A 16862-nucleotide genomic window follows, 5' to 3' on the forward strand; every position below is an offset into this window, starting at 1 on the left:
TGGACACTACGGCGCATCAAACTGCTGCCAGAGATACAGACGGCAGTGATCTCACATGAATGTGAAATGATGGAAAGCAAATTAGTCCTGGAAGACAGACTTTCTGCAATTCTGCAGCGACAATAATATGGGAATGTACCAGACATCAATGACCCCGCACCAGTACATTCCTAGTATGACATGCTGCCCACAGTAGCAAGCAGCCAACATGATCCAAGCAGTTCTGTAGACTCACCAGAGTGATATCAGTACCCCTGCTGTAAGGCCACAGACCTGCGACCAGCTGAGCCAACCACACCCATGGCAAAATGGGGGCAACTGCGACAACAACTGTGTTGGTTCCGTGCTTGCGTCAGCGACTGAGCATATAGCTGCTCCCTGCTGTGCAACCACTCAAACACAAGACATGATCCAGACTGCAGCACCCACAGCTCAGACAAGTGGGCCAAACTAGTATTACGTAGCTTTAGGTGACAGTGGTAGACTCTACATGCTAGATCATTCAACAAGTCAATACTTAAATGATTTCACTGTCCACACAGGGAGCTTACTACACAGGCCATCCATTTAAATGCTACAAATGATTCTATTAGCAAACTTTACAGAACTGTCACACCCACCATAGACCTCGGCCTACTTGAAAAATTTCTAAGGCAGTTTTTGGTTGCCAAAGTTTGAGAACTGATCTTGGGCAGGGATTTCCTCTATCACTTTAATCTGCCCTCAGGTCTGACATGAAGAATCCTTGAGCATTCCAGTAGCCAAGAATATATACCCAGCATCACTGGTAGTTCACCACTTTATACACAGCTGCCTTCAGAGGATACTAGTCCAAGGGCATCTCCCTGCATAACCCATATGAATGAGACAGGAATCATCATGGCACCAGCAGTGGACTCATACATACAGCAGAGAGAGAATGTATAGCGGTTCCTACTTTTTTTTCTTTGTTTGTTGTCCTCAGTGTCAATGTACTGGCTGAAAAAATAGGGGGTGGAAGTGCAGTACTGTCTACAGTAAATGATGTAGCCGACAGATGCACAGTTGCGTTTCACAGGCTTTTCTTTCACTTTTCACAACCCCTCTAATAACACACAGTTACATATGGCCACTGCACTATTGTTCTAACTTCCCATAAGCCTCATTCAAAGTTACCAGGTGAACATCCACATACTGCTACAATAGTTTAAACACAACCACATAATTCACAGTTCTTTCGGAATAACCAGGTACATATGGAACAGACACTGTCATTGCTTTAACACATGGCCTATTGGTGTAACACTTATTCCACTGTTAAGTTGATGTATTGTTGTCATTCTAACCAACAAAGGTTCCTCATCTGAAATTCGGCTGTGGACTGACTGTCTCATGATGAAAAATTGGGCCTTTTTAGATCCTCACAATAATAGGCACAGAAACTACATATTTTTCGAAGTTTGATTTACAGAAATTACAATTAAAACTTAACCCATTAAATTAATTGAATACATCAAAAAATTGCTTCTTTAACAGTTTCTTCTACTACTAGGGTTAAGCCAAATTATTTGTTTAAATCATGAAACTAACTAATATACACTCCTGGAAATTGAAATAAGAACACCGTGAATTCATTGTCCCAGGAAGGGGAAACTTTATTGACACATTCCTGGGGTCAGATACATCACATGATCACACTGACAGAACCACAGGGACATAGACACAGGCAACAGAGCATGCACAATGTCGGCACTAGTACAGTGTATATCCACCTTTCGCAGCAATGTTGGCTGCTATTCTCCCATAGAGACGATCGTAGAGATGCTGGATGTAGTTCTGTGGAACGGCTTGCCATGCCATTTCCACCTGGCGCCTCAGTTGGACCAGCGTTCATGCTGGACGTGCAGACCGCGTGAGACGACGCTTCATCCAGTCCCAAACATGCTCAATGGGGGACAGATCCGGAGATCTTGCTGGCCAGGGTAGTTGACTTACACCTTCTAGAGCACGTTGGGTGGCACGGGATACATGCGGCCGTGCATTGTCCTGTTGGAACAGCAAGTTCCCTTGCCGGTCTAGGAATGGTAGAACGATGGGTTCGATGACGGTTTGGATGTACCGTGCACTATTCAGTGTCCCCTCGACGATCACCAGAGGTGTACGGCCAGTGTAGGAGATCGCTCCCCACACCATGATGCCGGGTGTTGGCCCTGTGTGCCTCGGTCGTATGCAGTCCTGATTGTGGCGCTCACCTGCACCGCGCCAAACACGCATACGACCATCATTGGCACCAAGACAGAAGCGACTCTCATCGCTGAAGACGACACGTCTCCATTCGTCCCTCCATTCACGCCTGTCGCGACACCACTGGAGGCGTCTGCACGATGTTGGGGTGTGAGCGGAAGACAGCCTAACGGTGTGCTGGACCGTAGCCCAGCTTCATGGAGACGGTTGCGAATGGTCCTCGAAGATACCCCAGGAGCAACAGTGTCCCTAATTTGCTGGGAAATGGCGGTGCGGTCCCCTACGGCACTGTGTAGGATCCTATGGTCTTGGCGTGCATCCGTGCGTCGCTGCGGTCCGGTCCCAGGTCGATGGGCACGTGCACCTTCCGCCAACCACTGGCGACAACATCGATGTACTGTGGAGACCTCACGACCCACGTGTTGAGCAATTCGGCGGTACGTCCACCCGGCCTCCCGCATGCCCACTATACGCCCTCGCTCAAAGTCCGTCAACTGCACATACGGTTCACATCCATGCTGTCGTGGCTTGCTACCAGTGTTAAAGACTGCGATGGAGCTCCGTATGCCACGGCAAACTGGCTGACACTGACGGCTGCGGTGCACAAATGCTGCGCAGCTAGCGCTATTCGACGGCCAACACCGCGGTTCCTGGTGTGTCCGCTGTGCCGTGCGTGTGATCATTGCTTGTGCAGCCCTCTCGCAGTGTCCAGAGCAAGTATGGTGGGTCTGACACACCGGTGTCAATGTGTTCTTTTTTCCATTTCCAGGAGTGTAGTTATGCAAACAATACTTTTGACAAAACTGTTACTGTAATTACTTTTGAATTAATTAAGGGCTGGCTTTGCTAACATGTTTTCGAATAGAGCCAAATAGATCCTTTAATATTACTGTTAGTTGTTCTCCCAAATGTTTATAATTATTACAGAATTTATGTTTGTTTATATGGCAACAACACAATTTAACTGATTTCACTCTATAACAATAGATACTAACTATTACTAGTCAAAATAAGTTAGAAAATCAATTACACACATAAAACTAAGTGCAAAATTAGATCTGGTGTTAAATTCTTTAAAGCTGAGGTCCAACCTTTCATGAAAATGCAGTTATACTCATGTATGTTAATGTCCCCCCCCCCCAACCCCCATGAACCATGGACCTTGCCGTTGGTGGGGAGGCTTGCGTGCCTCAGCGATACAGATAGCCGTACCGTAGGTGCAACCACAACAGAGGGGTATCTGTTGAGAGGCCAGACAAATGTGTGGTTCCTGAAGAGGGGAAGCAGCCTTTTCAGTAGTTGCAAGGGAAACAGTCTGGATGATTGACTGACCTGGCCTTGTAACAATAACCAAAACGGCCTTGCTGTGCTGGTACTGCGAACGACTAAAAGCAAGGGGAAACTACAGCCATAATTTTTCCCGAGGCATGCAGCTTTACTGTATGATTAAATGATGATGGCATCCTCTTGAGTAAAATATTCCGGAGGTAAAATAGTCCCCCATTCAGATTTCCGGGCGGGGACTACTCAAGAGGATGTCGTTATCAGGAGAAAGAAAACTGGCGTTCTACGGATCGGAGTGTGGAATGTCAGATCTCTTAATTGGGTAGGTAGGTTAGAAAATTTAAAAGAGAAATAGCTATGTTAAGGTTAGATATACGAAGCCACACCTACTACAGTAGTAGAAGTTTATATGCCAACTAGCTCTGCAGATGAAGACGAACTTGAAGAAATGTATGATCAAATAAAAGAAATTATTCAGATAGTGAAGGGTGACGAAAATTTAATAGTCATGGGTGACTGGAATTCAGTAGTAGGAAAAGGGAGAGAAGGAAATGTAGTAGGTGAATATGGATTGGGGGAGAGAAATGAAAGAGGAAGCCGCCCGGTAGAATTTTGCACAGATCACAACTTAATCATAGCTAACACTTGGTTTAAGAATCATGAAAGAAGGTTGTATACATGGAAGAACCCTGGAGATACTAAAAGGTATCAGATTGATTATATAATGGTAAGACAGAGATTTGGGAACCAGGTTTTAAATTGTAAGACATTGCCAGGGGCAGATGTGGACTCTGACCACAATCTATTGGTTATGACCTGTAGATTAAAACTGAAGAAACTGCAAAAAGGTGGGAATTTAAGGAGATGGGACCTGGATAAACTGAAAGAACCAGAGGTTGTACAGAGTTTGAGGGAGAGCATAAGGGAACAATAGATAGGTATGGGGGGAAAGAAATACAGTAGAAGAAGAATGGGTAGCTTTGAGGGATGAAGTAGTGAAGGCAGCAGAGGATCAAGTAGGTAAAAAGACAAGGGCAAGTAGAAATCCTTGGGTAACAGAAGAAATATTGAATTTAATTGATGAAAGGAGAAAATATAAAAATGCAGTAAATGCTGCAGGCAAAAAGGAATACAAACGCCTCAAAAATGAGATCAACAGGAAGTGCAAAATGGCTAAGCAGGGATGGCTACAGGACAAATGTAAGGATGTAGAGGCTTATCTCACTAGGGGTAAGGTACATACAGCCTACAGGAAAATTAAAGAGACCATTGGAGATAAGAGAACCACTTGTATGAACATCAAGAGCTCAGATGGAAACCCAGTTCTAAGCAAAGAAGGGAAAGCAGAAAGGTGAAAGGAGTATATAGAGGGTCTATACAAGGGCGATGTACTTGAGGACAATACTATGGAAATGGAAGAGGATGTAGATGAAGATGAAATGGGAGATACGATACTGCGTGAAGAGTTTGACAGAGCACTGAAAGACCTGATTCGAAACAAGGCCCCCGGAGTAGACAACATTCCATTAGAACTACTGACAACCTTGGGAGAGCCAGTCATGACAAAACTCTACCATCTGGTGAGCAAGATGTATGAAACAGGCAAAATACCCTCAGACTTCAAGAAGAACATAATAATTCCAATCCCAAAGAAAGCAGGTGTTGACAGATGTGAAAATTACCGAAAAATCAGTTTAATAAGCCACAGATGCAAAATACTAACACGAATTCTTTACAGACAAATGGAAAAACTAGTAGAAGCCGACCTCGGGGAAGATCAGTTTGGATTCCGTAGAAACGTTGGAACACGTGAGGCAATACTGTCCCTACGACGTATCTTAGAAGCTAGATTAAGGAAGGGCAAACCAACATTTCTAGCATTTGTAGACTTAGAGAAAGCTTTTGACAATGTTGATTGGAATACTCTCTTTCAAATTCTGAAGGTAGCAGGGGTAAAATACAGGGAGCGAAAGGCTATTTACAATTTGTACAGAAACCAGATGGCAGTTATAAGAGTTGAGGGACATGAAAGGGAAGCAGTTGTTGGGAAGGGAGTAAGACAGGGTTGTAACCTCTCCCCGATGTTATTCAATCTGTATATTGAGCAAGCAGTAAAGGAAACCAAAGAAAAAATTGGAGTAGGTATTAAAATCCATGGAGAAGAAATAAAAACTTTGAAGTTCGCCGATGACATTGTAATGCTGTCAGAGACAGCAAAGGACTTGGAAGAGCAGTTGAATGGAATGGGTAGCGTCTTGAAAGGAGGATATAAGATGAACATCAACAAAAGCAAAATGATGGTAATGGAATGCAGTTGAATTAAATCGGGTGATGCTGAAGGAACTAGATTAGGAAATTAGACACTTAAAGTAGTAAAGGAGTTTTGCTATTTGGGGAGCAAAATAACTGATGATGGTAGAAGTACAGAGGATATAAAATGTAAACTGGCAATGGCAAGGAAAGCGTTTCTGAAGAATAGAAATTTGTTAACATCGAGTATAGATTTAAGTGTCAGGAAGTCTCTTCTGAAAGTATTTGTATGGAGTGTAGCCATGTATGGAAGTAAAGCATGGACGATAAATAGTTTGGACAAGAATTAGAATAGAAGCTTTCGAAATGTGGTGCTACAGAAGAATGCTGAAGATTAGATGGGTAGATCACATAACTAATGAGAAGGTATTGAATAGGGTTGGGGAGAAGAGAAGTTTGTGGCACAACTTGACAAGAAGAAGGGATTGGTTGGTAGGACATGTTCTGAGGCATCAAGGGATCACCAATTTTAGTATTGGAGGGCAGTGTGGAGGGTAAAAATCGTAGAGGGAGACCAAGAGATGAATACACTAAGCAGATTCAGAAGGATGTAGGTTGCAGTAGGTACTGGGATATGAAGAGGTTTGCACAGGATAGAGTGGCATGGAGAGCTGCATCAAACCAGTTTCAGGACTGAAGACCACAACAACAACAATGTTAATGTTAATTAGTTAAGAATCAAATTAATTTTAAGGAGGCAGAAGGCAAAACAAGAGGGTAAGTAAAATTATCGCAGCTTGCTTCATCACAACACCCCCTCATTGGATTGACCAGATAGATAATGCAAATGGCTAACTGGGCAATTCAATGACCGCAAGTGACACCAGACTTTGGGTTTAAAATCTACACACAAAAAATATTACATAAGAAATCCTATCAAAAACTACAGGACATATATTTTTCAAATTCCTACCTGTACTAACTGGCCATGTGAAAATTCCCATACAAAATATTTATATACAGTGTATTGCATAAAATATCTATAATTTATACTTTTAATAAAAATTATGCATCTTCATCATAAGTGATGTTCTTTTTGGGTAAATGAAGATCACATTTAAAGATACATATCATTTGATACAAGTCCTGTCTTGCTTCAGATAATAAATTCTCATGGGTTCCAAAAAAATTAAATTACACTGCACATCGCAGTTCAAGTATAGACACAAAATTTCACTTGCTCAATGTTTAGTTATTTTTCACAAGCACTTTCACTTTTTCAGTGAGCTTTTACACATTTTCTCACCAAGTTTCCCACACCTTCAACAGGTCCAAATGGCAATTAGTAAGGAAATGCACTGCTATCAGTTCTCTTGGAGGTGGTTGTCCTCTGCCACAGTACATGAAAAAAATGAAACAAAATATCCTACTTTAGTACATTTACTTTTACTTCTAAGTCAAAAAAGTTGTTTATCACTAATGGCACATGATAGTAATTACATAATAAATAAATACATTACATAGTTCTTATAACATTACAATAAGTAGACCTAAATTTGACTACAGTATGAAAGGTGTGGACTAAAAAAATTTTAAAATCAAGTGCACATTACACTCCAAAACATTACTCTAAGTCATAACTCAAGATGTGCAGTAGCATAGATTTACTAATCATTACATTATGAAAAAAGGATAGAGTCACCATTACATAGCTGGTTACTATCAAATCAAAATTAAGGGGATGGAAGTTGTACCAACTCATTGCCATATTTCTCTACTCAACTCTGAGCACCACTCTCATTCACCCAGAAAATTAAATCCTCACAAAATCACAAAATGCTACCAAATAGTTTACCTGTCAGAATATTCACATCAGTCTAGCACCTTAGTTATCAGTGAATCAGCAGAATTATTGTTCTTCCTCCCAGAGTTACCACTTCAAGCTCATAATTCCTCATCTACATCTACATATATGCTCCGCTAGCCACCAAGCAGCGTGTGGCAGAGGGCACAATTCACGCCAAAGTCATACTTCTCCCCCTCTGTTCCACTCATGGATCGTGTGAGGAAAAAACGACTGTCTGAACGCCTCAGTACGAGCTCTAATTTCCCTTAACTTTGAATGGTGATCATTGCACGATTTGAAAAGTTTGAGGTAATAATATATACTCTACATCCTCGGTGAAGATCGGATTTCGGAATTTAGTGAGCAGCTCCTTCCATTTAGTGCGTCGTCTATCTGCAAGTGTGTCCCACTTCAAACTTTCTATGATATTTGTAACACTCTTGCGATGGCTAAATGTACCAGTCAAGAATCTTGCCACTCTTCTTTGGACCTTCTCAATCTCTTGAAACAGACCCAATTGGTGTGGGTCCCATACAGAAGAACAATACTCTAAGACTGGACGAACTAAAGTATTGTAAGCAATTTTCTTTGTTGAAGAACTGCATTGCTTCAGGATTCTACCAATAAATCACAATCTAGAGTTTGCCTTGCCCATTACTTCCATTTGAGATCATTTTGAATATTCACGCCCAAATACTTCACAGATGTTACTACTTCCAAAGACTGGGCATTTATTTTGTACTCGTACATTAATGGGGATTTCCACCTTGTTATACACAGTAGGTTACACTTACAAATATTAAGAGATAATTGCCAGTCGTTACACCACACATTTATTTTCTGCATATCCTCATTGATTTGTTCACAACTTTTGTGTGATACTACTTTCCTGTAGACTACAGCATCAATGGCAAACAGTCTAATGCCACTGTCAATACCATCAACCAGACTAAACATGTAAATTGTAAAAAGCAGCGGACCTATTATGCTGACCTGGGGCACACCTGAAGCTACACTTGTTTCTGTTGAAGTCCCCATTCAGGATGACATACTGCTCTCTGTCTGTTAGAAAACTTTCTATCCAACCGCATATGTCATCAGGTAGACCGTAAGCGTGCACTTTTTGGAGAAAGTAAAAGTGCAGAACTGAGTCAAACACCTTTCAAAAATATAGAAATATGGCATCAACCTGGCAGCTAGTATCTAGAGCCTGTTGTATGTAATGCACAAAGAGGGCCAGTTGTGCCTCGCATGACCGCTGTTTCCTAAAACCATGCTGGTTTCTGCAGATGAGCTTCTCAGAGTCAAGAAAGGGGTCATTATGTCTTAATACAAAATATGTTCCACGATTCTACAACGAATCAATGTCAGTGAAATTGGCTGGTAATTATGATCATCCGATTTACTCCCCTTTTTATAGATTGCTATGACCTGGGCCTTGTTCTAGCCCCACGGAACTTTTCGCTGTTCCAGTGATCTCTGATAGATGATGGATAAGAATAGTGCTATATTTGTAGTATAGTTAACATATAATCTTACGAAGATACTGTCTGGGCCAGATGCCTTCCTGGCATCTATGGATCTTAACTGTTTTAGAGTCCCAGATACACTAAACACTATGTCAGCCATCCTTGCATTTGTTCGATAAATGAAAGGGGGAATGGTGCTAAAGTCCTCTACCGTAAACGAGTTTTTGAAAGCTAGGTTTAGAATGTTGGCCTTCTGTTTATCATCATTCGTTACATTACCCATACTGTCAGCAAGAGAAGGTATTTAATTATTTGTAGCGTTCATATATTTTACATATGACCAAAATTTTTTGGGGTTATTTTTAGAATCTACAGATAAAATATTGCTTTCAAATTCGTTAAAAGAATCTCTCATTGACCTTTTGACAGCTGCTTTCATTTCGCATAATTTCTGTTCAGAACACAAATAGAAGTTTTCAGATAACCTATAGATTCAATGATACAGTGTTATGTGACTTGTACCTCACTAAAATATTGCTCTTTCTGTTAAACTCTCATTCCCAGCTGCAGTGTCATAAATTGCACAATATACACAGTACCCAATGTTGCCCAGTTAACAAATAGATCTTCAATACAGTTACACCACATTTGTTTGGTATACAGTTATCTTTTCGATTATTCAGTCCTGTCTGTCAGCTCCATTATTTTGCTTACATCTCTTACCTTGTTAGCTAGTGGAGTGCAGTCTCAAAAAATGTCCCTACTGCAGAGACATGCACCATTAAGACCCTAACATTATTCATTGTTTTATTATTTCATTATTGTTTCATTATCTAATAAATAAACACTTGCTCTGCTTATCTAATGCAAAATTGACTCTACTGAAAAACATTCCACAGTAACAGATCCTTATGCTAAGGCAAACTTAAATCTCATTACCAATCGGACAAAATCATCACCTAGACAAACTATTATTTCACTGTATTCTAGCCTGAAGGGCGATATACATACAATTCTTGCTTACTCCTTCCACACACATTACTCCAGGCAACTATGTTTAAAGTTGTAATTCCTTAATGTTAGAAAAGGCTGTACCATGACACACTTCTATAGGTAGATAGTTATCTCCATATACTGATTGCACTGAACACAAACGCTTCTATTATATCATAATTAATAATAATATCTACTATTTAAGATGATTTTTACTGCATATTGCCTCTGCTGCTGAACTAAGGAGCTGATTACTTCAGGTGGAAATTCTTTAATCATGGTACCAGTTTACTTTCTTCCATCCTCTAATGATTCCATTACTTAAAACTAACACAACATATATAAAATCACAGCAGAAACCTTTTCTAAAATATTTCTATACTAAAGCATCCTACAGTACAAAATTAAATGAAATTCGAAGACAGGATGTTTCTGATTCACTTATAAACTACAGATAGGATAGGAGAAGAGTTTGACTGCCTCAGGAAATGTGAAAAATGAGACAGGCAGCTGGGGTAAGCATTATCGCCACATAATGAATCGCCACAGAATGTTGAACCCCTTACTTCATAATTTCACAAGAAATTAGTCTCAAATAGAACATCAATGCTGAGATCTTGAATCACCAAGAAACTGTATTTCAACAACTGTCCTGCCAATTCTACATTTAATAGCACCTCTCATTTCACACTCTGTGATAGCTTGCAAGTAGCACCAATAATTTTTATACCAGGAACATGCATTACTACTATACCCTCTGTGTTCTTAATAGATTCAAAATTTGCCTGTGAAATGCCATTCAAATCAATACCACTGTCCAGTAAACACTTAACATGCATTCCTCGTACCCTTGATGTTATTACACGGTGCCACACTTCCTTCTTACTTACCATGAGATCTTCTTCATACAACGAATCCTCATTAATCCTTTCCCTGGAAAAAAAACTATCATCTTGCTTATCAAAATGAATAACAGACTGAGTCAAATGACAGATAGCAAGGTCACCTTCCTCAGTACCACTCTCAAAATCTAACGTTTTATTAGGGCTAATATTATCCTCCTTTATTCTTTGTATACGTAACACATTGCCTTCATTCAAATACCTCATCCTCATCACTACTGGATTCGTCATTTCTATCATCATTACAACTACTGTCAGAATCAGATCCACTGTCAGTTTCTCTATGCTTTAGATTTTGTACTTCTTCCACCTTTTTCTCTATTTTAGCCATTTTGAATCTATATTTTCATTTACTTTTTCCAGTTTTTCCTCTACCACTACTGCCCACTTGGTTTTTATGTCTGTTTATAAATCATTTTTATCTGGTTGATGTGGTTGCCAAGTTTAACCCTATTTTCAGCACATTGTTTCTCGAAAACCTCCACCTTCCTACTACTGTCATCACAAAGTTTCTCTCTCTCCTCTACACAGTTACAACTCAATGTTAATTTCTCATTAGCATTATCACAATCTTTAACTACCACATCAAACTTCTTATTTTATTCTGAAAGATTAGAGCTGACTACCTGAATCTCCTTTTTAATTTCTGCCTTCAGTTCGTCCTTTAAGCAAACAATCTCAGTTCTAATGCTATCAGTTTTCTTTATTCCTAGTAATGTCTTCTTTCATACTATTTTCCACCCTACTAAAATATTTTTTCATATTATATCCCATCCTACTAATGTTTTTTCCACCCTACTAATGTCTTCTTTCATACTCATATTACTCAAAATTTGCCTTAAAATTGCTGCCAAATTTCCATCTACCATAAACTTTTGCCCTTGCTGACCTTTGCTACTAGATTCCTCTTCCTTAACCTTAATGACCTCATCCACTTCAGTACTGTTTTCATTCATTTCGCTCTTTACAATAGGACTTTCATCTCCATCCTTCACAATTACATTCAAGTCTGATTTATAACCACAATAGTCTACAGAACCATTCCCACTTAGGTCTTTCTGTCCACTTAAAAACTTAACCTTCTACAGCTTTGTTCTCAGTCACACTGTCTTGTTCGTTAAAGTCACTCATTATGTATCACTTAATACAAAATAGCTTTTGCTATTAAATTACCTTATTCTCATTCACTCTCCTTCTACTGTTTTGCTGCTGTTGCTGCTGCTGCTGTTGTTGTGGTTGTCATCTTGGTCCATCATCTGCATGGCTGTGGCAAGTTGTAATCCTCTTGGCGATGTGCCTTGTTTATCTCGGTCAGCTGTGTCTACCTGCATGCTGATTGTCTGCTCCCATACTCAGCAACTGCTTCCATAGAACCAGCTCACTGACGGGCTGCTGCACCTTCTTTGTTATGAAACCCCAGTGCTGATTGGCTGTATCATCTCTTCCATTTAAATCTGTACTGTAAATCACTCCAAGTTCACACTTCCTACTCAACCTTCATGAGTTCTAGTTTATTGTGTCCACATACAATACTCCTCACATCGGAGTACCACATGTAGCGGTTTGCCTGCTTTGTTTCTTTGTTTGTTGTCCTGGTGTCAACGTACTGGCTGAAAAAATAGAGGGTGGACATGCAGTAACGTCTACTACAAATGATGTAGTCGACAGATGCACAGTTGTGTTTCACAGTCTTTTACTTTCAATGTTCACAACCCCCCACCAATAATACACAGTTATATATGGCCAGTGCACTATTGTTCTAACTTCCCATAAGCCTCATTCATAGTTTCTAGGCAAACGTCCACATATTGCTATAATAGTTTACTTTTGATCATCTACAAGCATTAAAAACATAACCACATAATTCACATTTCTTTCAGAATAATCAGGTATGTATGGAACAGACACTCTAATTGCTTTAACACACAGCCTGTTGGTGTAACACTAATTTCACTGTTAAGTTGATGCATTGTTGTCATTCTAATCAACACAGGTTCCTTGTCTGAAATTCGGACGTGGACTGACCGTCTTGTGACCAAAAATTGGGGCCTTATACATATTCACAATAATACACACTGAAACTACACATTGTTTGAAGTTTAATTTACAGAAATTACAATTAAAACTTAACTCATTAGATTAATAGAATACATTGAAAAATTGGTTCTTTGTAACAGTTTCTTCTACTGCAAGGGTTAAGCCAAATTATTTGTTTAAATCATGAAACAAACAGATATAGTTACACAAACAGTACGGTACTTTTGACAAAACTGTTACCATAATTACTCTGGAATTCTGGCTTGCTAACATGTTTTTTGAATAGAGCCAAATAGATCCCTTAAGATTACTATTAGTTGTTCCCCCAAATGTTTACAATTATTACAGAATTTGTATTTGTTTATATATCAACAATAGAATGTACATTAAGAAACAATTACTGATTTCGCCCTATAACAAAAGATACTAACTAGTAATAGTCAAAATAAATTAGAAAATCAATTACATACATAACACTAAGCACAAAATTAGATCTGATGTTAAATTCTTCAAAGCTGAGGGTCAGCCCTTCTCTTTCATGAAAATGCAGTTGTAACCACACATGTCAATGGTAATTAGTTAAGAACAAAATGAATTTTAAGGAAGCAGATGGCAAAACAAAAGGGGAAGTAAAATTATTCCAGCTTGCTTCGTCACATATGCAATGCCTGTTCCACCACAGACACCGGTCATCTATGTGGAGACCTCACCATCAATAACACCAGTGCAAGATAAGAAGACTCTTTGATTGGTGGTTGAACTCCCATGAGGGGAGTATCTTTGACACTGACAGTCTGCTGTATGCTGTTGCATTGTGTACACTCATCTTGGTGCATCTCCACATTAAGCAAAAAAGTGTGTGTGTGTGTGTGAATTCCATTCATCTCCCCTCTGCATTTCACTGAGAATTCCAACCAGCAGTTCCTACAAGAATAACAACTCAATCCTTCCCTGTTCCCACCTCAGTACTACACAGCCTTTTATTCCACCGACACACCCACAGTCTTTTTACTTCTTTCCTTTTGTGCCCTCTCCCCTGCACTCCCTCTCCCCCCTCCGTGCCCACCATCTAACCCCCCGACTGCACCTAGCTGCCCTGCCTTCTCCCCATCTCATGCCTGCATCCTTCCACAAGCAGCACTCCACCATCCTTCACTCCTACCCTGCTATCCTTCCCCCTCCCTGTCCCAGCTCCTCCTTACCCTCACCACCCAGACTGCTTCTCCCACCTGCTTGCACTCTGGCCTCAACAGCCAGAGACAGTGGTCATGTGTGTGTGTGTGTGTGTGTGTGTGTGTGTGTGTGTGTGTGTGTGTGTGTGTTTGTCTAATTCAGAAGGCCTTTTGGCAGAAAGCTTATTCCTTTAGCAGTCTTTTTGTTGTGCCTGTTTGCGACTCAGCATCTCAACTATATATGGTGAGTAGCAATCTATGCTTTTCATAATATTATCAGTTATGTAACATGTTTTTTGTGTGAAATTACTGTTTATAAGGTATGAGAAAATCAGCATGGAAAAATAAGACTGTTTAGTAATGTATAACATAATTTACAATGTACTTGTTGAATCAAAAAATGTAACTTTAGAGTTGGAATGCACATAAATTTTAGAAATCAAAATTAATAAATAATGTAGAAAAAATTAGCACTATTTTAGAAGGAATTGAAAACAAGCAAGGAAAATGAGCTAGCCCTCAAATGTAAAATCTTGCAGATAAGTGTTGCCATCTGTTGCTGGGTATGGGAACTATCAAAACAGACATTGGTCTCGCCTCTAAGTATCACTTAGGAGTGAGACCAATGTCAATTTTGCTAATTCCCATACCCACCAACAATGGCAACACATACCCACCAACAATGGCAACACTTTTACATTTACGGGTTAACCTGTTTTTCTATGCATATTCAGATATAACAAAATTTTGTAGAAAAAGAAATTGTATAAGAAAACAAACTGTGCCAAACACTTTGCTCTTTATTGTAAAATTTGTGTTTAAAAATAAGTTTTTGTAAATTTGTAATTTTTCATTATGGTTTTATAAAAGTATCAATAATGATAATGAGTTTATCGTTATGGATTGTTACATTTTTATATAAGAACTGTTGCAAGGCCAAGAGAGAGAGAGGAGTTGTTTGTGAGTACAGTTGAAGTTAGTTTTGGAGAGAGTTATTGAAGTTGGTGTTATGATGTTGTTGTAATTAATTATCCAGACTGTAAAATTAGTATGAATATGGCATGGAAGAGGGGACATTACAAGATCATCTGATGTAAAAACTAGTATTTCATTCTGTAGGTTGAAAATATGACCTGGGCATCTCCTAAATAAGTATTATTAAAAAATTCAGTATGTTCTTTTCATCATAATGAAATATCAGTTAATCTGCAACTTGGCTGCAGTTGCATATCTGGCTGTGGATAGGTGTAATTATATCTGAAAGTTCTATGAACAAGCCACTCCACAATAAGGTCACAGAAGAGGAGCTTCTTAAAACATAGTATGTAAAGAGATCACTTAAATAAACTTGGGGGAAGTTTCATTGTGCCAAAATTTATTAACGAATTTGAATGACATGGGGAGAAAAATTAGTGAATCAAATGACTTAAAACTTACAGAATGTGCACAATACAAGTGTTGAACCTATTAACCAAGTTTTACAGCTTTACTACAACTATTCACTGAAATACAAGACTGAAATGGCCAAACTTTTTTAACACTGACTGAAGGATACTTGTCTTGCTGCAAAGTCACTCAATTCCTGACTCTTAAGTACATGATACAGCTGTGCCATCCTGCATAACTGAGAGAAAAATATGTTTGTCCTCTTAGGTGTTAGTTGCTTGGGACTGTAGAGATCTGTATAGCATTGAATGTGGCCCTGCTCAGCCCCTTCAGATCTGTGACAGTCTTGTGATCCCTACTGATGTGAGCCATAGCATCACAAACAGCCAGCATTAAAAAGTTATTTCTAAATATAAACCATAATTGTTCCTATATACAGAACGTAAGTGATGTAATTCCTATCTACCTTGTGTTATTGATATGAAACATATTTGCTTCAACAAACATGTAGTACACTTCATGTCAGCTTGATGTTTGTTACATGTTGCATTCATGGTGTTGCAATATTAACTGCCAGCTGTGCAGATAATTAAAACTGGAACATTACTGAGATGAAGTTAAGGCTTCCTAAATAACATATGGTGTGACAACTAATGGTTATAGGCACAAACTAGATGACTTAGAAAACAAGACAAACTAACAGCAAAGAAATGCAGATGAAAAATTTTACATGAACAATTTTTCAGTTATTAGTTGATGGGGATCTAGCACTGTGATTGTGATTAATGTTCTGCCCCTGAAGATATTGTAAATGCTGTCAAGCTTGTTTCTAGATCTTGTTCAGAAGTATGGGTGATGAGTTACATTGACAATTTTTTTTTGAGAAACAGAGTAACAATCCAATTCCTGGGCATGGAGTTGACACAAGTGAACAAGTAACAGCTCAAGCAAAGGCTGTCACAATCAAGTGATGAAATTATTTTTGAGACAAGAAACTTGGTCACCATTTATGTGGAAAGCAAAGGAAAATTCCACTCACCTGCTACAGTATTATGAACAGTTGCACAGAGGGTTATAAAAAGAAGATAGTAATCAGTAGAACACTTTCAGGAACAATATTTGGTGGGCAGAGCACTTGACTCCAGCCCTGGAGGTCCTGAGTTCAATCTCAGATGGGACTGCCCAAGTCCACTCAACCTGTATCAAATGAGTACCGGGGATTTTCCTGAGGGTAAAAGGCAGTCGGGGCACTGGACTTACATCCCATCCCCTCCTAGTGCTGTGGCAAAGATAGGCTGCA

At 39.4% G+C, this 16862-nt stretch overlaps 1 protein-coding gene across 15 annotated transcripts in view; it reads right to left on the reverse strand.

Moving 5' to 3' along the window:
• LOC126272880 (acyl-coenzyme A diphosphatase NUDT19) overlaps window positions 1-16862 on the reverse strand; it is a 98102-nt gene that overhangs the window by 54425 nt on the left and 26815 nt on the right. For 5 of the 15 annotated variants that reach the window (XM_049976126.1, XM_049976110.1, XM_049976113.1 and 2 more), the window contains exon 4: window positions 16029-16168. The exons of 4 other annotated variants lie outside the window; for them this stretch is intronic. In XM_049976126.1, the coding sequence (XP_049832083.1) occupies window positions 16029-16116 (88 nt within the window). In that variant the 5' untranslated portion in view covers window positions 16117-16168. 6 more of the 15 variants (XM_049976117.1, XM_049976120.1, XM_049976121.1 and 3 more) reach the window with 3 other exon arrangements.

The sequence above is a fragment of the Schistocerca gregaria genome, chromosome 5 (assembly GCF_023897955.1).
Source record: "Schistocerca gregaria isolate iqSchGreg1 chromosome 5, iqSchGreg1.2, whole genome shotgun sequence".
Taxonomy (NCBI): Eukaryota; Metazoa; Arthropoda; class Insecta; order Orthoptera; family Acrididae; genus Schistocerca; species Schistocerca gregaria.